This window comes from Nyctibius grandis, chromosome 3 (genome assembly GCF_013368605.1).
Source record: "Nyctibius grandis isolate bNycGra1 chromosome 3, bNycGra1.pri, whole genome shotgun sequence".
Taxonomy (NCBI): Eukaryota; Metazoa; Chordata; class Aves; order Nyctibiiformes; family Nyctibiidae; genus Nyctibius; species Nyctibius grandis.
Genome location: NC_090660.1, coordinates 46,285,287 through 46,312,786, shown reverse-complemented (window position 1 = coordinate 46,312,786; position 27,500 = coordinate 46,285,287). Strand labels below are relative to the sequence as shown.

Genomic DNA, 27,500 nt, shown 5'->3' with positions numbered 1-27,500 from the left:
CAGAAGTAGAATGCAGTTTGACAGCTATCACTATAAGTGCCTGTGGACATCATATACAAGCCAAATGCTAGATGGTGATAAATATGTTATGATTAGACCTTGGTATCTAGATCATATGTACTGTAGTGAAACCAACACTTGTTTGCTCTCTTCTTCAGGAAGTAGGTTTGCATTAATTTAGTGATACATTAGAAACAAAAATATCAAGTCTTTTAAAAATTAATATTTTCAGTTTAATTTGATTTGTTGCTGGAATGAAATACATCTTTTCTGAATGTTTTACAGTCCTACTTTTAGTGATGCAGCTACAAAAGGTGAGAAGAAATGCTTTGTTCCTGCTTACCAAAGTGATAAGAAAAAGCAGAATTCTTTGGCAACCACAAATATAAAAGCTATGCACCTATGTAGCAAAATATATGAAAAATGCTGAAAAAAGGGAATTCCATTTTAACCTGAAAAATATCGAAAGGATTTGCTTGTTCACTTCTGTCAATAAGTGCATGCTAGCCCTTCTTCCCCTTCAGCACAGGCTGTATGAAAAGCAAAGACAAAGATGTGCAGATGGTGTTGGTCCCTTCTCTGCTCAGAGTTGTATCCCAGAACAGGGAAGAGTGAGGTGGTGCTGCATCCCATTTCTAAACATCTCCTGCTGAGGGGATCCATGGAGAAGTTGATAGCATTTAGTAAAACAACCCTTCTCAGGTGGAGTTCTTGAGCGGTGACACTGGCCACCCTGCAGGCAGGTTCCTCTCCAGCACAGCTGCTGGGGGTGTGACAAAGACAGCAAGCATGAATTGGATCCCCAGGGTGTAATGGGGTATTATTATACCAGCTTCACCCTTTGGCACAGCAATTATAGTACTTCTGGCAAATCTAGGGGTTAACTGGTGCTGTAGCTAATTAAACACACCATTCCTCTTCTCCAGACTGGTGGCATTTATTAGGAAAAATGGTAGTCTTGGCTGTGAATCCCTGCATAAGAATGTTTGTCACTCATGTGCTTCATTTATGTAATGCTGTGATAAAAGAGACTTAATAGCTATGAGTTTGAAGTTCGTTCTCAGCACCATATTTACTAACTTTTCCCTTACCTTCCTCCATAACCCCTGATTACAGGCAGTAATATTAGGTAATTCCTTTCACTAGCCTTAAATGTACTTACAGTTTTACAAAATACACTAATTTTCATCAGGGCTGTTTAAACACGTTTCTTGAAAAGTAGGATGTATTTTTAGCATAAGTGATGGTAAATTCTGAATGAGTTGTCAGTACTGTTAAGATTTGTGGTTCCCTAATAGGTATTCAAGAAGGTAGCTTCAATGCCAGGTGATATCTGTATTCTGAAATGTTATGAAAGGGGTTTTTCATACTTCTGTTTGTACTTAGCACTGTTCAGTTTTGATTTGCAAATTGTGTTTATCTTTTTTGCATTGGTTGTAATTTTGAATGACTGTGTCAAAACTGTTGAAGTCACCTTATTTGGAATGATTGTATTTTTGCTATTGAATTAAGATAAAGGCTTGCAGTTGTGGGTCTGCCCTGCGCCGCCCCCCCCCGCCTCCCCCCCCCTCAAAAAAAAATCCAGAATTTTTTTACTCTGGACAGGGAGATAGAAATCTGGTTATGTCTTCAGACTTTCTAGGCAGTCGCCCTAGTCAGAGTGCATTAGATGTATTTTGTACCTACTCATATTTCCAAGTGAATTTCCTAGATGGATGTACAGGAGTCTAAAGCATAAAGAGATCTAAATTAAAGAGATAGCAGGATGCTCTCAGCACCCCATTGAACCTGGTCTGCTATAAGAAGTGAGAATTTCCTTCAGATGACATGTAAAAATGGGGTTTGTAGGAGAGGATTTAGCCAGGGATATTGTAATCAGATGCTAATTTCTTCCACATTGTTGTCTTTTAACATCTCCTAGAGGTGCTTGCGGTATTGGAGTTCTTCCCACGAATGGCTCTTCTAGTATTGTGTAAGCAGACAGGGTCAGGTGATGAACACAAAAAAGGCTACTTTAGATCTAGTTACACAAAATCTCTCCTTGTGAACGTAAGTACGTTGACATTATCAGCAGACACATGTCCATTTTGTATTGCGGAAATGTGCAAGTTCAAAGAGGCAGAAGAGTGTGATAAGAAAACCTGGCATGAACAACCAGGTTCCACTGATGCATGAACACAAACACACACCAGCTCACAGATACACAAATATTCTGAGGCAAAAATAAAATAGCTTCTTGGCAGATCTTATTCACACTTACGTGGCTAATTGCCCAACCTGACACTGGCACTGGCAGTGTTACAGAGATAATATTTTTAAAGGGCGAACAATTCCTCAGCAATGTCTCTGATATCCTTCATATGAATGTACTTTTCTTTAACAGCAGGCATAGAAGTTTAGACATTTTTTAAGATCAATATGTGTTTCTGTTCAGTACAGGAAAAATCTGTACACTGAAAGTTTCTTTGTGTGCTTGGGGTAAGTACAGAAGATGATATTTATGTTAAGCCAAAATGATTTCATATGCTTATTCCTATTTTCATAGGATCCATTTTCAAAACTTCTATGTAGTAGATGAGAAAAGAGGTCTGGGGAGTTTCCAACATGACTATTCTGTATTGTGGAGATTTAAATGGAAAACGTAAGGTGTTTCCCTTTTCGTTGTTGCTGTTGGAATGCAGTAGCACAACCAGCTGGTGATGGGCTAAGGGATCAGCTTATAGAAATTTATTGTTCAGGGGGCTGGCTGAATGGCTCGGGATTAGTAATTGAATACAGATCCTGTCACCTCCAGACTGTCTGTTCACATGCAGCTCATCTTGATACTGACCACAAGTTGTTACTGTCTGATGATTTTCTGATAGCTTCTCTTTTAAAAGTTTGTTGTCGCACTGGAAAAAAATCACAATTGAAAGGGCATGGAAAATGAAGGCTAACTACTAGTGACTAAAATTAGTGGAAAATAGAGGGATATTAAGAATTATAGACCAGTGAACTGTAAGTGCTGGGTAAGTTGAAGTTATATTTTAGAATACAACTCTAAACCACAGTCATAATGCCAAGGCAACACAGTGTTGCAAAGGAAAAATATTTCCAAATATTTATACATGCATGCAGGCTACTTCTTGTAAGGCAGTGAGCAAATATAGCTAGACTGGATAGCCATGCATCCTTTAACAAATACCTTTATAGCAGGAGAATAAATACCTAGCTAGTTGTGGTTTTAGAGTTTTGTTATGGTTTAGAGATTGATAATAGAGAAACTTTTTAGATGGATTAAGTGTGTCATATCACAAAGCATGCAATAGGCATGCTACAGCTGACTCACTACTGTTTAAAAAAAAAGCCACAAAAAGGAAAATATCTCTCATTGTTATTTAATTGCCAATTACCAGCACCATTATGAGATTGTTCTACTGAAACCAGTGATTGTTCCACTGAGGCAGTTTGTCCATTTCATAATGACTTACCCTGTGCTGATCAATCTGCATCTTTGATATTTTATTTTTATGGGTATGAAATGAGTCCTACAAATTATGCATTTGACAGATGTGTCATCTAGTCAAAAGAAGGGAATTCCTTTCTCTTCTAAAAGCATTTTCCTCTTCTGTTGTTGAACTCTCCAAAGGATGTGATCAATATGTTACTGTGCTTCGCAAGAAGTTCTCTTGTTGAACTTGTGCAGAAGACAAGTGCTTGTTGAAATTGTATTGGTAGAGAAACTGGTGTAGTTTGTATTTAACAGGCCCTCATTACATGAGGTTCTGTGTGTCCTCCAGTTCTCTTGAATACTTTTCAGGATTGTATAGGAGGTGCTCAGCTTTTAGTAAAATGGAAACCTTTGTTGAATCATTATTTTTTCTGGCTCTTCAACTGCAGTTTAAGTCACGCTTAAAAAGCACTAATAAAGAAGGGCTTGTGTAAGTACATTCTGAGAAGTGTAGGGTAATGTCTGTGCTCAGCAACAATTTTAAGGTTCCACGTGTCGTAAGGGTCTTGTCATGTGAACCGCAGGCTATCTGCAGCACTGTCCCTCTTCAGGAGGAACTAAATTGCACCATACCACATTAGAGGTGTTCAACTCTTCCTAGGTCAGTAGTCTCAAAAAATATTATTTCAAAAACCTCTGTTTATGATAAATTTAAAAACATTTTAATAAAATTAAAAAAAAAAACCAGGGATTTTTCTGAGGATCCTGGGAGCTGGTATTTATTGGAAATGGTGCTGTCTGTATAAAAAAGACAGTTGCTTTTTATTTTTAGGTGGAATTTTTAAATGAAACTAAATGAAGTTTAATGGCTTATAACATTGCATGAGTTTGTCAAAACTGATCAGCTGGATTGCTACACAATGAATACTGAAAATGTTCTGCTTTTTATGCTTATAATAGCCTACAGCCATTCAAAAGTCAAAATGTTATTTGATGATTTCAGAATGTTAATGAAATTATTATTAATAGCACATATATTAATCTTAATGATATATGTAAACATCGGCAAATGTAAAGCTCTGTTGACACCAAAAAGATTATTCTACTGCTGAAAGTAAACCTGGGGTTAAATTTCAGTGATCAAGCATAAAAAAATCTGCTCTAAAAGCGTCAATAAAAAATTTCTGGTGAAGTTTAAGAATGTATACGGCTCAGTAGATTTGGAGTGTTTGCTAGTAAAAAAAAAATTTTTGAAAAGGAAAATATGATTATATCTGCTTTTAAATTAGCAGGAAATAGTAACAGACTGCCCCGATTAAGTAAAAAGATGTAAAAGGCTTTGCTTCATTGTTATCTTGATTTGATATATTATCATATCTAATAAATGTATAAGTGGGGAGAGGTGGGGGGGGAGGGTAGTAGCATATATAATGCTCTACTCTGGATTCATTTGGGTAATAATTTGATTTTACTGGCTTGATTTTTTTTTTGTGCTTTCTGTTCTTTAAGTTAAAACAGTTTTTCGTGTATAAAATGCATGTGATTTTTTTTTCCTATTTGATGGTGTTAATCAAGCTGTAATATGGTTTTCATGGTTGCTTTCTTTTAATGCCAAGGTATTTTTTTAGGAAGGCAGCAAATTTATGTCTAGGGAGTGTGGAAATTTCTTTTCTGTAGTTATATGTAGTAAATAGCATGATACATTTTTTTATTTTAATATCTATCTTTGAAAAGCTAAATTTTGCTGGTAGGATATGATGTCTGTATTGCAATGTGAAAAAGAGAGAGTGAACTTTATTATATAGGAGAATTTCATGGCATTTTACCTGTTGAGGGCCCTGTAGAGCCAGAAGTATCGTGCAGTGACTTGACTAAGTGACAGGCAGTAGCAGCCGTGGTGTCACTGTGTATTATCACCTCATGCTAGCTGGAAGCACTCCCTGAAGCCGATCTAGGTTGTATAGTCCTAGATGAGGTCTTCATGGGTGCTGACCATAAAAAGTTCATCAAAGTAATGAGGCGAGGCGAGAGCTTGGCGCTCATGGGCAGAGCTCAGCACCAAGGAGTGTGAACCAGCTCCAGCTGTGACAATAAAACAGCAGGTGGCTGCTGTCATTAGGGGTGGCAGATGAGGCAGGGGACTAACATTCAGCCCACAAAACTCTCATTTGTTAGCCATCGCCACTGTACCATGCAAAATAGCTTCCATCTCAGTCAATTGTACTTCGCAAAATATTACACAGTCGCCATAAGAAAATTAGAGCCTTGGGTTTACAGGTTCCTTGGATCTTATTATGAGAAAACTCTGTGCTGTCAGGTTATGTAGAAAATTGGACTTTTTTCTCCCCTGAACAGTTTGAAGATCTTTACAGTAATTTTATAACAGGGCATTTCCACCCAGGCCTGTGTTTATTGGTTAATATTTTGGACTATTTTGTTTGTAACTCTTTATAAAAATCAATTCCATCTGTCCATTCGGCTATGTGTTGCACATAACATTGCCTGCTACTCAGTACTATAAAAGTTGCATGCTGATCAGACTATTTGTGTCTCCAGGTCTGCCCAGAGACAGATATTTCATGTCATAAATCATGGTTTTGGAGGTTCTGCTAATATGAGAAATTGTAAAGAGACATAACAGCCTTTTGATTTTTGTTTGCTTATTTCTGTTCATAACAAATGAGAAAGCATTTTGTATGTATTTAATATTTGCAGAGAATAATTTAAACTGCCAAAAATTTGAGGGCTCTCTTGGCTGAAAACTGTCCCAGGACAAGTCAGCCCTCTGACGGGTAAAGTGCAGCGAGCCCTGTGGCACATGGGTCTTACGACACAAACAGGGGAGCTGTGTTTGCTCCAAAGTGAGAGCCATTTTACTTGCATTGTGTTACAAAGCTAAGCAGAGAGTTGTGTGTTGGCGGTTACATGCTCTGTCCCATAGCTGTGAGCCACCTCCAGGAAATATGGTGTTTTCAGGTGGTCTTTTATACACATAAGTGTTTTTGTGTACACATGCCTCAGTTGTGAACATATTTATTAAATTTCAGTGCTGTAACAGGAATATGTTCATGAAAATTAAAACATGATGCAATACTAAATAAAATGGAGGAGTATAGCATGTGTTGGTACCTGTGTCGCCTTTGCTGTTAGGTTCCCCTCTTACCAAAAGTGCGCCTGTGGGATCCCATCATTTCATGCTAGCACTTGAGATAAGGCTTTATGGAGGTGTGGTTGCAATGACAGCAAGGATCAGAAAAGGAAAAGCCCTGTAGCTGAAGCTTCATTTCAGAAAGACATTGAGACTGAAAATTATTTTTCTTTTGAAGAGACGTGGTTTATGTCCCTTTATAGCACCAGGTTGTCACTTTGTATATAAAAGCAGAAGTCCTGTAGTTTGTCCAGTTAGTAACGTACCTCAGAAACTTGTTTGGCAAGCTCAGAAAGATCTGAATTCCTTTTATTACATCTTTTCAGGTAATTTATCAATTCTCCTTTCTTTTTTAGATAACATGCTATAACCTTTTGTTTGCAACAAAAGTGATTTCTCCTTCACTGTTCATATGTACACTCAATATATGTTTGTAACTATATCATCTAGGCCCTTGAGATCAAAGATTTTTTTTCTTAATTCCATTGGGCACCTATATAGTTCCCATCTCTCTCATGCTTGATTTGTGGCCAGAAATGGTCAGAGTTAATCTCAACTGCTGGCTGGGATTGTAATATTCTTTGCCAGAGAACGTTTTCTGCTGTGTCACAGATATCATCTTGATGACTGTACTGATTTGTCTGATCTGTATTCCTTTGTTTTTTCCAGACTGGTAACAGTCTTCATACCTAGTGCATTCAACATCCATACTGGACTGCAAGAATGGCTTGCTTTTTTTTTTTTTTGTGCAAAACATCCTTCTAAATTCAGTGGGGTTTTTTTTATGGTCTTTATTGCTTCAGTAACAATTATCTCTCAGATGAGTACTCTATTAATCCCTCCAGACCTGGCTTTGGACTTCTGTATCTGAAGTGAGTCCTGATGGCCATCAAAGGCAAATCTAAGAAACATGAGACTTTGCACTTGGCAGCTTTAGTGACTAGAAATTCTCCTGCTAAGTCTGTGGTTGAAGTGGTGAGAGGTGTTACCATTTGCTCATGGTACAAGTGGAGTAACGCCACTGTTACCACCTGGAATTTTCATTTGGATAGACTTCCATGCTACTCTTAATATCATCTGCACACTCTACATTCAGTGCCATAATTTGAGAGAGTTCTGTAGGTCTGTAGTACTTGTAGAGTGCATAAAATTCTTTCTCGTCTGCATATCATGGTTTCCTCTAACAGTCCCTGTTACTTTCTTAAGCTAATCGCCTTCATTGGTAGGAGGAGGTTGTTGTTGCAACTCTCAGCTTTTGGAGATGACTGTGATGGGAATATCTGGAGAGACTGAAATGCCAGTGGAGACTGTAAACTCCAAGCTTTTATTTATGCTCAACTACTAATGAAGATGTCTTTTAACAATGAAAAATCAAACGTTAGTCAAACATACCAGCCAGGTGTGAGGCATACAATATGGTTGGTCTGATACCACAGCGTTTGGTGGTTCTTAGTCTCTGATAGCAATGGCCAGGCTTGAGAGCCCTTGGATGAAGAAAGCCAGAACCAAGGTGGGTGTCCTGTTTTTTTTTCCCTGTGCTCCAAACATGTTTATGTGTATACAAGTACCAGATACGTTTTTATGGATTGAAAGTAATCTGATCCAAAGGATTACTTTGTTTTTTCCTTGGCGGGAACCAGTCTGTTCTGATTTGACCAGGCTGTTGTTAAAGGTTCATCCATGTGGATGGTACATCTCATGGTTACAGATTAGGTCCTGCTGTCATAGTCACTATATTTATGCAGTTGCAGGTACTTCGGCAAACAGATTTTCTGAAGTATTTTGCTTTCTACCTTAAGTCAAACAGTCTTATGGAATGCCTGGATATAAGACAAAAAGGATATGTTTTACAGCTGAATTTAAGTCTCAGGAATAAACAAATCAATGAGCACTTGCTTTTCTATGTCAAGCAAAGACCGAGGGCAAGATTCTCACTACTCTCACAGATCAAGCAGACTGCAGAGTCGTAGCTCCAGCCACCATCTATCACCAGCAGCGTTTTCAAATTGTGGGTAAATTGTCAATAAAAATTGTGTATGCCTTCTGATTGTGTATGACTTCTGAGCAGCTCAGTCATCAGATAGTGACCAATTTATTCATCTCATTCCTTTCTTCGTACCTCGCAACTTTGCAAAAGACCATAGGCACTACAGCTGCTGAATTCACTGAGTTATATACGGTGGCACTGCTACTGCAGGCCCTATATGTTTTCCAGCCCACAATCAACTATGTTTAGATTTTTTTTGATTTCCTTTGAAGACAGGCAAGACATCCTTATTTTGAGATAATTTTACAGTCTGTTTCTTGCACTTTCAACATACGTAGACTTTGCTCCTTAGAATTGCTGAGAAGCTCTGTACAAACTGTCTGTAGAAAGTCAGTTTTTTCAAAACTCCTGTGAGGGCACTTGGAGATGTGGTTCACCTGACTTTTCCAAAAGGCTGAATCTACTTTGAAGAAATTCCCACTTCAAACATTAGTCTGTTCATCCTGCTGTCTCTTTCCAGATGCAAGATGATGATATGTACTACTACATCAAATTCTTTATCTGAAGTCCTGAGCACGCTAGGAAATGGACTGGATCACAAGTAGGGAGACAGACCAATGTCTGAAGAAAGGGAGGGAATGGAAAAGGGAGGGACCAAAGTTATGGGAATGTTGGATATATGTATTGTGAGAAAAGAGAGGACATAAGCAATTTCTCGGTGGCAAGGTTGGTAGGTATTTTTTTGGATCACGATGCTTATAGCTGTAAATCTCTATTTACGTTTAAAGCATTCCTGCAGCCTCATCTAGCATAACAAGTATGTTCTCTGGTTGTGTCATGTTTTTGGATGTTGGGAGTAATCTTTCTTGGATGCAAGGTGCTCCCAACGCTGAGCCTAAGGTTGTATTTCAGAATTCAGGCAAAGAGATTCTGCGTTATGGTAGACTGAGAGGTTGATAGCGGCGCTACAGGAAGCACATTGTGATTCTGTCTTTTTTTAGTACTTTGTGCAGCTGTTAGATTACCAAACACCTGTTAGAGCTGACAGTTACAGATGTTTGATAACCAATGAAAATTAATAGAACATGTGATTCTTTTAGCTTAGAAGTGATTTGGTAAGGTGTGTTTAGAAATGTAATTACATACTACTGCTGCTGTCTACCGTTATCACTTAACATTCATTAACTCCTCTGAATATTGAAACAAACATTTCTTGTAGTGGTACTAATTTTCTCATATATTTGTAAGGTGACTTCTTGAAGGAGTGAACACCTTCTGACTTCAAAGTTCTTGCCTCTGTTCAGCTATTTTTAGTCTGCTCATTAACCAAACAAAATAAGTAGAGAGATGTTTGTTTACTTACAGTTATCAGTTTAGCAATATACTGTATAATAAACAATCTCCTATTTATTTCATTTTTTTAATCACCAGTGTTGGGTTTTTGGAGGCTTTTGTTTGGTTGGTTTTTTTTGTGTTTTTTTTTTTTGTTGTTGTTGGTTGGTTGGTTTGTTTGTTTTTACTCCATGACAGATTTGTGGATATTTAGATGGACTGTAGATCAATTCACATTCACTAGGAAAAATCAGGTTTAAAACAAAAAGAAAATATTTTATTACATTTTACTTTGTTTGAGAAGAACACCCAGCAGCATATTGTTGAAGTCAATTGTTATTTTTAGTAATGGTGCATGAACAACTTCAGTTTCATTTCTAAGCATAGGTGTTTGGGGACAATTAAAAGGTATGCATTTCCTGAAATTGATTGCATTTTGTTTGTTTTTTTTGATCTGACCTGTTTCACTGGTCATTAATTTTTAGTCAATTAATAAATGATATTCTGCTGTGAATTTTAGAGCCTTGCTAATTCCAGATGTTTGGAGGGCGGGGGCAGTGAGAGGATGCCACCACTTGAAAGTCCTCATTGTTCATTTAAGATGTGATAGGGTACTCTAAGGAAAGATCCACTTCTGGTGTTCAGATAAATCCTCTATTTTAAGCTGACTAGTATTTCCCTCGGTTTGCATGCTGTTATGGCTTGAAACAGCAGACATGACCTTCTGGTGGTGTTTTATTATGGTATTATGAAATGGATAATGCTTTGGGCCCTGTTCTGTCACTTTTTATGCTTGCACATCTGAAAGTGTATTGGTGGTGTTTTATATCATCCGAACTGTATTTCTTATGTAAAATATCGTGCTGCATCATTTACCGAGATGGATTTGTGCATGACTGAGATATTTGTCCATGCACTAGTGTTTAATTGTGCCATCCAGCCTAAATGCTTTGAGCCACACGGTAAGATTCTTTTGAAGTAAATAAGTCCCATTTTCAGCAGAGTGTTATGCACTAAAGAGTGCCATGGCTTTCTCCCTGAAGCTGTTGCCAGTGCACGTAAACTGTACCATATTCACTGTATGCCACATGAGCGGCCTTTTATTGTCTCTCCACATCTAAAAGTTCCCAGTTGCACTCTTAAGTTTCCTCTCACCTTTATGGTAATCACAGTTATCACTATCTGGACTTTGCTTATTCATACATCTGCTATTGAAGGTTACTTTTTGTATTAAAAAAAAAAAAGCCACCACAAAACCCCCAAACCAATAAAATTCAGAATGGACCTAAACATAACTTACAGGAAACCTTTCTGATTTCAGTTACAAAATAAGTAACTTCAGGTGAGGCACACGATAACAAAAATGTGAGTTCCCACATGAGGGAGGAAATAATGTAAATACTGCCAACGTATTCCTCTTTTGTCTCAGTCTTTGCAATGACAGACTAAATTTCTGTCCTGGATGGTTTACATTATAACATACATCTCTTAAAAGAGGGATGGTGAGAGGACTTGGCAACTTTGGATGGCAGGATCTCTCCAAGCCAGCTTGAGTGGAACAGTACAGGATGTTTTCTGTTATATTTAGTTTTCCCTTCCTTTGTTACCCAGATCTCTTCTGCCAGAATACGTAAAAGGAGGTAATTGTGCCCATTGCTACTACTTTATGCCCATGTGGCTAATAATTCTTTCACATCTTGAGGGATGCAGGCTGGTGGCAGAAAGCAACAAGAATATGCTGAGGGATTTCTCCCTCTTCAGGGTGATAGATGCAGGAATATGCAGGAACAACACAGTCGATTGATTGATGTGTGCAACTCATCCATAATGATCTGTCTGATATAGCAGTAAATTATTCTTGAGATTGATGCAGGTCATTGAACAGCACATTGACAATCCTGTTGTCTATCATCCTGTTCAAAGCAAGCCAGGAACAGTAGCCGCTGTGATAGTCAAGCCTACCTTGGGTGTGAGCTGTGTAGGTGTTCCACTAATATAAGTTGTTATCTTCTCCATTCATTTTTTTCGTTGTGCACCTCGTCTTCATTGCTAGCTCATTCCAAGTAACAGCAGAAATGAGATGAGGTATTTTTAGAAGAGAAGAAGAGGTTGTAGTCTGTTGCACTGGTGATTGTCTATTGACATAAAATTAATTTTTGAAAATGTTGGGTTTTGAACTTCAGCAACAAAACATCTCCATAGCAAAGTTGAAAAGTTAATAAATAATTAAGAAACACACCTGATTGTTGCATGGAAAATTGTAAAAAAAAACCACCTTCAAGTTCAAGGCAGAAAGGATAATAATTCTCAGAAATTTAAAACTGACGTTAATCTTTAGGTTCCATGAATTACCATGATATTCTTGCCGTGTTACCCTGGTTCTTGTCTTGTTAGTGATGGCAAAGTTGTCCTCATTTGCCTCTTTAGGTTTCAAGAGAAAAAAATTGCATTTTCCAGTCTGCCAAGTTGCTTGCACTTGAAGATGAGGAGGAAAGAGCCACATATGCCAAATGTATGCGTTTTACTTTCCAGTCTAATTACGAGTGTTAGTGAGGGTGGAGCATAAAATAGCCATATCCTTCTTTAACACATGGGGTCAGCAGGGAGTATAAGGCAGTGGGTCACGGTGCTCTCAACATCGCACGCTCGATGATTACACATGACTTGTTAACATTCTGAAATGTTATTGATTTTTTTTTTAAACTTAAGAAGAATAACCATAACTGTTAGCTAGAAGTAGTAAGACCTGCTTCATTTGACTGCTGAATGAGTCAGCAGAAAACCCCAGCTTTCTTATGCAGTGTTCTAGGACTTGATGTCCTGTCACAGAGGGCATGAAGTTTTTCAGGTATCTGGATGTTTTCCACACTAGACTTCGCCCTGCCAGATATTTACTTGAACCTGACATCTTGTCACAAAGGGCATGAAGCCTTTCAGATTACTGGATATCTTCCACACCAGGCTCTGCCCTGCCAGACACTTTCTTTTAAATTGAGTCCCTTGCGCGCAGTCATGCAAGAGAGTTATCAGCACCCCAGTCTGGACCCTTCAGAATGAGCAAACATCCACGAATGATGGACTGGAAGAAATTCCTAGGAATTTAGGCTTCTGATGCATGGGAAAAAAGATTACTTGTTCATAGAAAACCATTGCTTTCTGGGCAGTTCTGCGTTTTCCTCTCCACTCTTGTTCCTGAAGCTGACCTGCTGAATACGAGATCCTGACAGACAGATGAGATCTGGGTAGCAACTTTTTATATAGTTTTGAGACTTTAAAATCTTAAAGTTTTTTTAAGTTCGTATAGACTGTTTATATATTATTTGACTAAGTGCTGATTTGAATATATGAAGTTCTGCTTTTATGTGTACAAATCTAAAGTACATGCAAAAATCTGTAATTACATATACAAATTTTATTGAACATTCAGAAATACATGTGGGTCATGATATTCCTTGAGAAACTGCACTATTTCTTTCTCTTACTAATTGATACATCTGTTGGAATGACTCCATGTGAACCACTCATTCAACTACAAATAATTAGGGTTTGCAGCATATTTCAAGACATGGTAAAGAACAAGAACACTTCATTCAGGTAATAAGAACCATTGAGTCCATGTTGTTATTTACTTGCCTGAGCGTACTGTCCCCCTTCTTGGTGTGATCCATGCAGCTTGCCTTGGTTTTCTGGTTTCTTGCCTCAGATGAAGATACAGGGACAGAAATTCAAACACAGATCATGGAAAAAAAACCCTGATCTTTTTTTTTTTTTTTTTTCTTTATATGACAAGGTGACCCACTTACTGGATGAGGGAAAGGCTGTGGATGTTGTCTACCTAGACTTTAGTAAAGCCTTTGACACTGTTTCCCACAGCATTCTCCTGGAGAAACTGGCTGCTCATGGCTTGGATGGGCGTACGCTTTGCTGGGTAAAAAACTGGCTGGATGGTCAGGCCCAAAGAGTTGTGGTGAACGGAGTTAAATCCAGTTGGTGGCCAGTCACAATTGGTGTTCCCCAGGACTCAGAACTGGGGCCAGTTCTCTTCAATATCTTTATCAATAATCTGGATGAGGGGATCAAGTGCACCCTCAGTAAGTTTGCAGATGAAACCAAGTTGGATGAGAGTGTTGGTCTGCTTGAGGGTACGAAGGCTCTGCAGAGGCATATGGACAGGATAGATCGATGGGCCAAGGCCAACTGTATGACGTTCAACAAGGCTAAGTATCAGGTCCTGCACTTGGGGCACAACAACCCCATACAATTCTACAGGCTTGGGGAAGAGTGGCTGGAAAGCTGCCTGACAGAAAAGGACCTAGGGGTGTTGGTCGACAGCTGGCTGAATATGAGCCAGCAGTGTGCCCTGGTGGCCAAGAAGGCCAACAGCATCCTGGCTTATATCAGAAATAGTGTGGCCAGCAGGACTAGGGAAGTGATCTTCCCTCTGTACTCGGCACTGGTGAGGCCACACCTTGAATACTGTGTTTGGTTTTGGGCCCCACACTTCAAGAAAGACATTGAGGTGCTGGTGTGAATCCAGAGAAGGGCAGTGAAGCTGGTGAAGGGTCTAGAGCACAAGTCTTACGACGAGCAGCTGAGGGAACTGGGGTTGTTTAGTCTGGAGAAAAGGAGTCTGAGGGGAGACCTTATTGCTCTCTACAGCTACCTGAAAGGAGGTTGTAGCGAGGTGAGTGTTAGTGTCTTCTCCTAGGTAACAAGTGATAGGATGAGAGGAAACGGCCTCAAGTTGTGCCAGGGGAGGTTTATGTTGGATATTATGAAAAATTTCTTCACTGAAAGGGTTATGCAGCAGAGGAACAAGCTGCCCAGGGAAGTGGTGGAGTCACCATCCCTGGAGGTATTTAAAAGACGAGTAGATGTGGTGCTTAGGGATATGGTTTAGTGGTGGACTTGGCAGTGCCAGGTTAATGGTTGGACTTGGTGATCTTAAAGGTCTTTTCTATCAAAAACGATACTACGATTCTAGATCTCCCAGGTGATTTATCCAAAATGGTAAACCATTCTATCCTTTCTGAGTGTCTGAAACTTATGATAAAACCAAGTCCTAAATACTAATAATTTACAAATAATAGCATTCTATTCTGCTTTTTTTGGGGTTTGTTTGTGGGTGTGGTTGTGGGGTTTTTTTTTGTTGTGTGCTGGTGTTTTTTTTTTTAAAAAAAAAAAAAAAAGAAAAGGCTTTCAAGGAGCTTTTTAAAACAACCTGTGTACTTGGGGCCCGCACATGTCGTGCAGTAGTTTACCTGTATTCTCAGAGTTAAATTCATGTATAAAGAGGTTCTGGACAGTTTAAAGGAGGTGTAAAGGATATTGAGAATATGAATAAAGGGTAGATATTCATTGTTATTCTCCTGGACTTTTCTGCTGTCATTGAACATTGTTGTCTGTAAGATAAATTCTCCAAGAGCAGTTGCAGAGAGTAATGTATCCACTGAGAAGAGATTTAAAATTGCTCTTCAACTGCTGGATACCTTGTTTGTAGAGTCCTACAAAAATAAATTCTCGTGCTGGTCCTCCTCAGCAGTTATATGCAGTTACAAGATGACTGGTCTGTTGACATGACTTCAAGAGACTTTCTGGTAGAGGTAAGATGTAGCTCCTTCCTTGGAAATAAGCCAATGCTGAGCACTTGGTAAACACTCAGGAAATAACAGATTTCATGACTTTGTGGTCCAGAATGTTCATTTTGGTTTGTATGTGTTTGTTTTTTTAACTTGGCTTTTCACTAACACAGCGATCTACATATTAAAAAGAAAAAGGCTATTATAGATTCAAAGCATAATAATCACAGAATCACAGAATCACAGAATGTTAGGGATTGGAAGGGACCTCGAAAGATCATCTAGTCCAATCCCCCTGCCGGGGCAGGATTGCCTAGACCATATCACACAGGAACGCGTCCAGGCGGGTTTTGAATGTCTCCAGAGAAGGAGACTCCACAACCTCTTTGGGCAGCCTGTTCCAGTGTTCGGTCACCCTCACCATAAAGAAGTTTTTCCTCATATTTATGCGGATCCTCCTGTGTTCCAGCTTGCACCCATTGCCCCTTGTCCTGTCAAGGGATGTCACTGAGAAGAGCCTGGCTCCGTCCTCATGACACTTGCCCTTTACATATTTATAAACATTAATGAGGTCACCCCTCAGTCTCCTCTTCTCTAAGCTAAAGAGACCCAGCTCCCTCAGCCTCTCCTCATAAGGGAGATCTTCCACTCCCTTAATCATCTTCGTGGCTCTGCGCCAGACTCTCTCTAGCAGTTCCCTGTCCTTCTTGAACTGAGGGGCCCAGAACTGGACACAATATTCCAGATGCGGCCTCACCAGGGCAGAGTAGAGGGGGAGGAGAACCTCTCGTGACCTGCTAACCACACCCCTTCTAATACACCCCAGGATGCCATTGGCCTTCTTGGCCACAAGGGCACACTGCTGGCTCATGGTCATCCTGTTGTCCACTAGGACCCCCAGGTCCCTTTCACCTACGCTGCTCTCCAACAGGTCTGCCCCCAACTTGTACTGGTACATGGGGTTGTTCTTGCCCAGATGCAGGACTCTACACTTGCCCTTATTATATTTCATTAAATTTCTCCCCGCCCAACTCTCCAGCCTGTCCAGGTCCCTCTGAATGGCTGCACAGCCTTCCGGTGTATCAGCCACTCCTCCCAGTTTTGTGTCATCAGCGAACTTGCTGACAGCGCACTCTATTCCCTCATCCAAGTCATTAATGAATATATTGAATAGTACTGGTCCCAGTACCGACCCTTGAGGGACTCCACTAGACACAGACCTCCAGCTGGACGCTGTCCCATTGACCACCACTCTCTGGCTTCTTTCCTTCAGCCAGTTCACAATCCACCTCATTACCCGATCATCCAGACCACACTTCCTCAGTTTAGCTGCGAGGATGCTGTGGGAGACTGTGTCAAACGCTTTACTGAAATCGAGATAGACCACATCCACAGCTTTACCATCATCTATCCACTGGGTTACGTCCTCATAAAAGGCTATCAAGTTAGTTAAGCATGACTTCCCGTTGGTGAAGCCATGCTGAGTGCCCCTAATGATCCCCCTGTCCTTGATGTGCCTAGAGACAGCACCAAGAACAAGTTGTTCCATCACCTTTCCAAGGATGGAGGTGAGGCTGACCGGTCTATAGTTCCCCGGGTCCTCCTTCTTGCCCTTTTTGAAGACTGCAGTGACATTCGCTTTCCTCCAGTCCTCAGGCACCTCTCCCGTTGCCCACGACTTAGCAAAGATGATGGAGAGTGGCCTAGCAATGACTTCCGCCAGCTCCCTCAGCACCCGCGGGTGCATCCCATCAGGGTCCATGGATTTATGGACGTCCAGATTGCTTAAATGGTCCCTGACCCAGCCCTCATCTACCAAGACAGATTCCTCCTCTATCCTGACTTCTTCTGAGGCCTCAGGGGTCCGGGGCTCCTCAGGACAGCCTCCAACAGTATAGACAGAGGCAAAGAAGGCATTCAGTAACTTTGCCTTCTTTTTATCCTCTGTCTCCAGGGCCCCCACCTCATTCATCAGTGGGCCTACATTGCCTCTAGTGTTAGTTTTACCTGCAATGTATTTGAAGAAGCCCTTTCTGTTGTCCTTGACCTCTCTTGCAAGGTTTAATTCCAAGGAGGCCTTAGCTTTCCTAGTTGCCTCCCTACATCCTCTGACAACAGACTTCTATTCCTCCCAAGTGGCCAGCCCCTCCTTCCATGATCTGTACACCCTCTTCTTCCACTTGAGTTTGCCCAGCAGTTCCCTGTTTAACCATGCAGGTCTCCTGGTACCCTTCCTTGACTTCCTACTTGTTGGGATGCTCTGATCTTGAGCTCGGAAGAAGCAGTCCTTGAATGCTAACCAACTCTCTTGGGCCCCCTTACCTTCTAGTACCCTGTCCCATGGGATTTCCCCTAGCAATTGCTTGAAAAGGCCAAAGTTGGCCCTACTGAAGTCCAGGGTGGTGATTCTGCTAGCTATTCTGTTCCTGCCACCTGAGATCCTGAACTCTACCATCTCATGGTCACTACAACCAAGGCTGCCCTCAACCTTCACCTCTTCAACCAGACCCTCCTTGTTAGTGAGGATAAGATCCAGCAGCGCTCCTCTCCTAGTTGGCTCATCCACCATTTGCATCAGAAAGTTATCATCAATGCACTGGAGGAACCTCCTGGACTGGGGATGGCTGGCTGAGTAGTCCTCCCAGAGCACAATTCTCTCCCTGCGGAGAAAATGAGAGAACAGACAATACATGACAGATATTCCTTGGATACTGCAATGATAAACATTGTACATGCTGAAGAACTTGTATTACACTACAATAAAAAGTGAAAGTAAAGATTGTCCAGCATGTTTCTTTATTCCCAGAATTAGAAGTCCCTTTGTTTCTTTTGTGCATTAAAATGTGCTTTTATAACTGAAGACAAGTCTGTAGAGGCTCCTAAATCAGTTATAGACATTCTCAGAGTGAGTCCAACTACTGTTTGAAGACTGCCATGGAATATGAGTGAACACATTCCTACAAAGCCACAACTCTTCTAAATGTAAAAAAGAATATTCTGTAGACTTATTTTGGGAAAGGTGATCATATATTTGTGATTGAAAGCTACTTTTATTTATAGTTTATGTGTAAAAAACTGTCCATAGGGAGCGTGGATGCAATTCTAAAGCTCTGTGTCATTTTTCAACTTGTCTTTAATTTATCCTGAAGTTTGAACATAGAGTGTATAAGACGGTGAATGTTGCTAGTTTGGAGCCAAAGTAGTTGAAAATCACTAAAAAAGTTAAACAAACAGAATGCCACTGCAAGCAAATGAAATCCTACCTACTCAACCGTTTTGCACTGTAAGAGGAGGCTTCTAGGAGCAGTCTTACTAACGAATGGAGGGAACTCCCAGTGACTATGACTTGGATGTATAGACTAGAGATTTCTGTGTTACAAGGGCTGACCCTCAGGAGAGCAGCTGGGCTCTGATTTCTTCATGTGGGTAAGGGATGAGTATGTCCAGATTGGAGTTTGTAAAACTGGTTCCAGGCCTCTCGTCTGGCCTGGTTTGCATGCATTGGAAACAGTAGAGTATGGCCATTACAGGTTTTTCCTGCTCCCTTTTGATGTGTCTTTAAACCAGTTAATTTCTAGCATTTGAACATTTCAGTTTCCACTAGAATTAAAAAATAAGAAATGGGAAATTCGGCAAAGCCTGAATTGGTGCTTACTGCAGCTGACAGAAAGATTCTCTTTGATTTGAACATGTATTAGAGCAACATGTCTTGAAAGCGTTCACTCCTTGAGTCCTTACTGGTGCCAGTCAGACTTCACTTAAGATTCATTTGAAAAGACCAAGGCTAAGTCATGTCTATCTATTCAGTTTTGGCAGTATCATGGGAATAAATGATTTATGTCAGCAGAGGTAAGTTGTTGGCATAGATAAAACTGATATTTTTTGACTAGTAAAACAGTCATTGCTTAGGAACCCAGAGTTAACAACGTACTGAAAACACTTTTTGTGTTTGTTTTGTAGAGCCAGCAAACACCACTACCGCCTCTCTCTTAAAATCACCTGCGGTATTTGGTAAACACACACAAATAGTTCCCACACCTGTCATTTTTTTATTGTTGTTGTTATTGTTGTCCTCAAACTCAGCACCCAAACCGAGATGTTTAGACTTTGCCTCAATTCTATGGAAAAAATCTTTTGTTTCAATAAGGGCTGTCTCTGTTTGTTTGTAATGTTTTTTTTTATTCTTGTTCTCAATGTCTTATGAAAATAGCAACTTTTCTTTTATTTTTAAGGCCTGATTCTGTAAGGCGGGGAGCTGTTCCTGAGCTGTGTTGAGCACTCCAGGCTTGCACGGAGACATTCTGCACTCCTCAAGTCTTAAGTCTTCAAGCCTTACATCAAAAGCTTAAAAAGTTAATAGGCGCTGAGACACTTAGTGAGTCAGTCTTCATTTTATTTGTGCTGTGTAACAGCAGCAAAATGGTTACTCAGAACCTAGGTACAACAGAGAGGAGGCAGCTAATGTAAGATTAATTGCTTCACCGTGTTAACAAGGCCTTTGCCTTTGATTTTGCAGAAAGGTATGTCTGTCTGTACCCCCTGCAGCTGTGCAGTGTAAGAAATGTTCTGCTTTTGTTTGTAAGCTTCAAGTACGCAGGCTCAGAAGGAAAAAACTTCCCTAGAAATACTGTGTAGCTGGTTGGGATCTTTATATTCCCTGTAAATAGCAAAGTATGCCTCTACAACTTCAATTGCCCAGTATCTTTGGTTTTATTTTTCTTTTAGAGAAGGGGGAGAATGGAGGTTTGTAACAGGAAATACAAGCATTAATAAATTAAAATCTGTTTGGTGGTACCTTTCATGTCTGTGTGGAAAAGGTTAGTATTTCTGCCAAAAAGCAAGGGCAATATGTTTTGAATGCCTTGTGCTGTTATTAGAACACATTTTTTTTATGTTGATACAATTATTTTCCTTATGTACAGTAATTCTGATGACACATCCATAGTAATGATGGTAATAGTGTGATAGATTATTCACAGTTGTAATGGTTATGATGCCATACTTATAAATTCTGTAGGGAAAAGTATTTAAGATTTTTTTTTTTTTTTTGTAAAAAATAAGGAAATTGCTGTCATTTAAATAAGGCAGAATTATATTCTTACACCTTAAGGGATGCGCAAGGAGATTCTCTGTAATAATGTGAAAGTGCCCAAAGTAGATCAGACATGGAGAAGCTACATTAACTTATTTGTAAAGGAAAAGTACTGTCTCTTGGCTTTTGTGTCTTTTATACCCCATAGTGCTAGTGTTTTACAGTCCTTCCATTGTCCATTACTGCAAACACATCCAGATGAATTCAGCATTTAATGTTAAAAATCTTATAACATGCCAGTTTGATTTGTAGCCCTTCATATCATGGAATGCTAATTAAAATCATATTTTTGCATATGTCATGCCTTTCATGTACATATGCAAATAGAGTCTATTGCCTTTTAGCTATTAGTAATTAACTTTATGAAGGACAGCTGTAATACATAATTAACAAAAATGTTTGCAAGCCCTTTTCACACTGAAAGTTGCAGCAGTAAAATTTTTGCTTATCGAGAGAACCATTTTAGTTTGAAGCTTTAGTGTGATATGTAAATTGTTTGAAGCAGTCACATGACATAATTAAATTGATGTTATGGTCTTATCAGCAGAAGAATGGTGCTTGATAGGCTCCTATCTGTTTCATTACATCTGTCATCAAAATTGAAGTAAATTATCTATGTTTTGTTTGGTAGAAGCATAATGCCAGGTAGTATATATTTTATTGCTTCTGTTGATGCTTTGAACATTGTCTTGCCAGTTTGAACAGTATTCCTGCTCAAAGTGCATTCATGAACATGTGCTTCACCTTTTCCAGCCTTTTTTCACAAGGCTATAAAATAACTAAAGCTATTAATTTGTTTCCATGTATATCTCTCTAAATAATTAATACAGTGAAGCTTGACCAGACATAAGCAGTGATTAAAGCATCTGATCTTGCTGTATTTTTGTGTTACTGATTAAAAACAATGGAACTACTTGCATGAAGAAGGGCTGCAGGATGAGCCCGTTAGGCTTAAATAAATTCAAAGCTGTAACTAAAACTATATTAGTTTATAACATGAGAAAATGTTATTTAGGTACAATAGACTATATTAGCAGTATATTGTATATGATGTTCTAATTTGCAAAGGGAAGCAGAAACAGGTTTTCCATTCTTTGACCAGCGATATGCGGTTGTGATTACTTATTCATCAGAAAAATAGCCAAGTGCCTGAAGAAAACCTGTCATTACAGAATGGACTCCCAGATTTAACTTGTAGTCTAGCAGGGGTTTTTAAAAGTCCACCTTTAATAAAACATGCTCAAGTGTGTGCTCAAAACAGAAAAATACTATATTTAAAAAAGCATATTAATAAAAAAATAATCTTCCTGGGTTTTCTGTTTGTTTGGTAGGGTGGCGTTTGTGATGAAGAAGCATTTGAATACTCATTTACTGGGCAAGCATGGAGTTGGCACACCCAAAGAAAGGTAAACTGCTTTAAAATTCTTCCTCATTTTACCTTATACAATACATGGAGACCTTATCTGGAATATTTGGCTTTCCCAAAATGAAGTCACCTGGACTTTTAGCTCAACTCCAACTACACAGGGAGCTAACAAGCTTAAGTGCTCTGCCAGTGTGGTGCTTATGACATGTCTGTGGGTGTCAATAGAAAAATTGCTGTCAAAAGCAATTCTGTGTAAAAGGTGTAGGATCTGCATCTTTTTGGGTGGGTTTTTGACAGGTGATATTATTTCCATAGTTGTAACTGTCCCTGCAAGTACAAAATCAAATATTATTCTTTTTTTTTCTTTCTTGCTGGCCTTGATGCTCATAGGTTTATAAAATGACTTTCCGAGATTTATGTTGATCACTGAGGTCAAAGCCACAGAGGAATCAAAAAGAAAGTTCCCTCAGTGTTCTTGGTCAGGAACAGAGGTCTGCTGTTTTGACTATTTTTAAAATGAATGAGTTTATTTTTTCAATCTGTGTACAGTTACTTATTTTCAAACTTTTTTTTGCAAGCGGGTTGGTTTTTTTTGGTTTAAAATGTGTGTTTTGGAAACCAAATGGCACTGCGTTTGCAGATAAACAGATTTTGCCTCAGATTTATTAGGCACATTGTGGCATAACTATTGCTATTTCATTGAATTTTTGGGGCAACTGCAAACTTGATGGTTTTTGGATAGCCAAAAGATATTCTCTTTCAGTCTGGGTAGATGGAGATATACCCTACCTGTAGGGTTCATTGCTGGATACTTGATACCGTTTCAAGTGTTACTGCCTTGTAACTCATTCTTCTAGTGTAGGCTTTCATAAATTAAAGAGTATTTTCTGGTTTTGATGTGAAAGAAGGGGAAAAGAAATGATAGCTAAGAATTGTAGGAGAACACTGCAAGGCTCTTTCTGCATCATGTTCATTTCTTGTTAAAGACACTAGAAATGATAGTCGGTTAGACCCTTCCTTCACAGGTTCGTCACGCTTAAATCACTGAGTGACCTAAGAGTAGAGTTTTAAATTAACACACCATATGCACCTTCTATTTGACTAAGCACCTGTTTAAGTGGTGCTTATATTTTTAATGAGATTTTCTCTGCAAAGTGCTTAAGCAGAATTTCCCTAACACATGGTTATTTAAAGAGTTTTGAGATATTCTGTTTCATCTAAAATATAGAATGATGCATCGAAACAACAATTACAGTTTCATCAAATCAGATATCATATTAAAGTTTATGCTGGTTATCTTTTGTCATAGCACAACAATTACAAAAAATGTTTTGCTCTCGTGGCTTGTTTTGTGACTGGAAGCATTCAATACCAATATGTTCTTTTACAAGGGGGTACTTACTGTGTAATCATCATAAATACAGCATAGATGTAACTTGCGTTACCCTAGTGAATATGTGCGCAATGAAGATACATACAATAGATTTCCAACTATAGTATCTTAGCCTGAGAGGCATATTTTTAGCAATCATCATCTGGAAATGAGTTCCTAAACAACAGGATGTTATAATCTAAATTGGTTGTTGCTGGCTTTTGTTTGCATGTTTTGTCTGAAAGCTTCCTGGCTGTTTCCATTTTCCCTGTTTCTTCCCGTACTCCTCAAAGGCTTTCTGGCTGGCCCACCAGCATCGCGTGAAGATGAGGAGGAGGAGGACGGGGGTCTGTCCCCTGCCGCCCCTCTGTGCAGTGGCAGGTTCACAGCCCGTGCAGCCCCAGCTGACCGAGGAGCAGAGAACCCAGCTCAGGCCTGCAACCTCCCTACCCCATATGCCAGCGCAGGCTATTGCAGCTTTATCCCCAGGGCAGCATAAACAAGCGATATTTGAGTGGCGTCATACTGTCTTCTCCTGAATTTTCTTCATCAGTCTTTTGAATATTTCTTCTCTACAACGCCTTTTTAGCTGACACTTCAGCTTAATGCAGGGCAGCATCAAATAGTAGGGGCAGAGCTACAACAACAATGTAATTTTCTAGTAGCAGTCCCTCACTGGTGATGGTGGATGTTTAAGCCACGTAATCTAGTGCAGTAAATACCAAACCACTGTTGCTTTCCTTTCCACCTTTCCGTTCCTATTATGAGAGAGTTTGATGCCTTTTAATGGCTTTAGGAACCAAAGAAACCCTTCTTCAGCATGCTAAACAATCACTTTGGGTATGAACATATTATAAATTAAGTTATGTAGTTTTCTTACCTATTTAAAACATTAATGTCTTGATTATAATTTTGCAAGCTTGCTATTTTTTAATTTCTCTAGGACAATATAATCAGTTTATTCTTTGTTTTGAATTTGATTCTGCCCTCTGATACATTGCATATAATAGCAAATACTAATAGAAGCTAGCTAAATAGGCTGTGACAATTAAATTAATAATGCATTTTATTTGCAAGTGTTTAGTCTTCATGGTTTGACTGATATATGCAAAGATGGTAATTTATTAAAAGTAAATTCATGTAATTGTACTACAGAGTTTGATGGACCAAAAAAAGTTGTCAGCATGACTATCATCAAAAACAGAAAATTGAAATAAGTTCAAAAGGGTGCTTGAAAAAAATAGTTATAACCCATGCAGCCTGAGAAATTGGTGCCCTTTTAACAAACTTCTCAAAACAGAATTTCTGGTGACAAACATTGAGATGGTTCTGAGAGGAAGAGAAAAAATACATTTGCAATTTAGTAAGCAGTACTGAACTAGTGCGCCTTGCCCTCTCTAGCTTTCAAAAGCCTCTTGCTTTTTTGTATGCACAAAAGGGAGGTGTTATGGAGGCTGTGGAAGTGTTTGCATGTGCAGATATGGAAAACAAGAATAATTCATAATAAGATTGCTCCTAAAACATCTTTTGTTTTGAGTTTTTTCTTTTTTTTTTTGGAAGACAAAATTGATTTAAGGGGAAAATACTGTGCAGTTGAAAATCACAGAAGCTTAAAAAATAGCCTTGTAGTAAAATGTCTGCACATTTCAGCCACAAAAAACCCTACTGCCTAGTCTATTATGATCATTACCATTTAATAGCTAATTCAAAAGTGGAATGTTTTAACACAAAAAAACCTCTAAGGTATTTTTTCCTGTTATTGGAACTGTGATACTGATTTATTGTCAACCTGAATGTGTCTCAAAACTGGCATGTTATCTGCTAAGTCCAAGGCCAGTACATATTTGGTACTTCAGTGTCAGTAATCTTCATGGGACCTATAACTATATCTTATTGGCAGGATAAATCTTTGGCTACACCTTTATTGTGTCTAGGAGACAATGTGGTTGAGGACAAGGTGAATGCATCAGTAGTGTTAATGGTGCCAAGTTCTAATTCCTGTTACATCGTTATGTTACTTAGGTGTGAATTGTGGCAAAACACAAAACAAATAGAGATGTTTCACTATTGAGTTTCAGATACATACACAAAAATATGAACAAGACAATAAAAATAAAATCACTAAGTCATTCATCACTGAGACTGAATTTTGCCACTATTAAGCACAACTCTTGATTTAGAATTTTTTTCACATGAAAAATACATTTAACTATCCTTCAGAGATTTTTTTTTTTTCAGGACACCATTATTAGTGTACAGTATGCATTTTATAGTATATGACTTAGTTAACTAGAATTTTTTCTGATACATCTGTTTAAACTATTTTTTATGTAAGTATACCAGAGAAAGGCATTAACAGACAGTTAAGTATTTTGTCTTCCTTATGAATTTTAAATTCTGAAATAACTTTTTGCATATGAGTAATTCCATTGAGTCAAATAGGATCATTCATATCTATAAAGTTACTTGGAGCACAAACACTTGCTGAACTGGAACCTGTGTTACAAAACATTTTCTGTAAACGTCATTAACAATATGTTTGTTTTTTGTAAGGTTGTTCTGGCATTTTTTCATGTGCTTTAAAAACAGAATCGATGTTACAGTGCTAGTAACATCATATGAAGAACATGTGATTTTCAAATAATCTTAATTGATTGAAAAAACTGTGTAATGATTTCAACTTGAGAGCAACAGCTGTAAGTAAATGCCTATTACTATGTAGTAGCAGCCTAAATAGATATGAGATACTTTTTCAAATAATGTTGGAAGATAGTGTACTTCTAAAATTTGTGTATCTGTCTTTTACACAGCTGCTTTGAAGTAAAAAGAGGGGTTAAAAAGTAAAAAAGGAACGTGTTGTTCAATGTGTTTGCTTAAGCCTGTGTAAATTTTGGAATATCAAATGCTACTAACGTGTGATACAAATATTGTAAGATATATGAGACCGCATGATATATCATTGGAAGGCATTATTGAGATCTGAAATAAAAATAGCCAGGAAAAATGAATGCAGGTTTGATACTTCATAAATTTTATTTTGCAGTAAATAAATATCAGGACACTGCAGTGTCCTGATATTTCCATTTTGAATGTAAAACTAGAAGTGAATGAAGTCCATCAGTCCAACTCTCTTCTATTTAATCGAACCGTTAATCCTTCTTTTGAAACATCTTTCTATGAGTAGAGAAATTTCTGATAGTAACTGTTTGATATGCCTGTTTTGGATAATATTACCCTGTACCTGCAGAGTAAAAAGATCCAGTTGATATTACAGCAGATTTCAGGAAAACAAGTGGCAAAAGTCACAGAGTGATGTGGCATTCATATATGTACGTTTGCATTCATCTTGTAATAACTTACCCATGTTCTGAAAGAATGAGTAAGTGACTATCTCACAGAAAGATTTCCAGTTAGAGGTGTTGGTAGTACATGTGGATACACAGAGGAGAGGCTACCTGTAACAATGGGAGGGTAATGTGCTGAGTCTTGCCATCAAGCTTTGTCATCACCTTTTACTGCTTTGAGCTTTTCAACTGAAACCTAACATTACTAGTTTAACTGGATGGAAATGAAAACCTTAATTGATTGTTTTGCATTTGGCTTAAAAAGGATCTTGGAGAGTTACAAAATCATTCTTTGGAAATGCCCTGAGGATGGAAATGTAGCTTTTCCTTGAAGTATTTACTAGTCGGAAGCTTGTGATGAGAGAAGGGGAGTGGAAAGGACTCAACGTTTTAGCATTGGTCAGGAGCTAAAGATCTATATTAAGCTTTCATTATTTTGGACACTTACTTGACCTTCGAATGCAGTATTTTCCCTTGGAGTTCATCTTTTGGCTGGTGCTATACTGTTTCAGAGTGTGAGTGTAGGTACAGGCTCCACGGTCGCTTGCTGTCTGAGTGTTCCTCTCTGTCCGTGGCTGACCCAAGGAACACAAGGAAGCCATTAGGGTTACCTGAGCTTCCTCAGGTACGAGAAGTAGATGATGTGCTGAAAATTCACAGCTAGCTTTCCTCTTGACTTATTGTCTGTACATGCATCATCTGTGTTTACTTCACTACGAAGAAGAGTAGGCAGCCATTTATACTTTTAAAGACTGTTTTCACAAAGACAAGTGATAAATTCACCATCTTATCAGAAAGAAAAATAACAACTGAATGACTGCAAAAGAATGAAGTTATTTTACTGCTACTC

At 38.8% G+C, this 27,500-nt stretch overlaps 1 protein-coding gene across 4 annotated transcripts in view; it reads left to right on the top strand.

Annotated features, from left to right (window-relative positions):
• ZNF407 (zinc finger protein 407) overlaps window positions 1-27,500 on the top strand; it is a 351,390-nt gene that overhangs the window by 121,431 nt on the left and 202,459 nt on the right. For all 4 annotated transcript variants that reach the window (XM_068396868.1, XM_068396867.1, XM_068396866.1 and 1 more), the window contains one exon: window positions 21,900-21,974. In XM_068396868.1, the coding sequence (XP_068252969.1) occupies window positions 21,900-21,974 (75 nt within the window). The remainder of the gene's footprint in view (window positions 1-21,899; window positions 21,975-27,500) is intronic.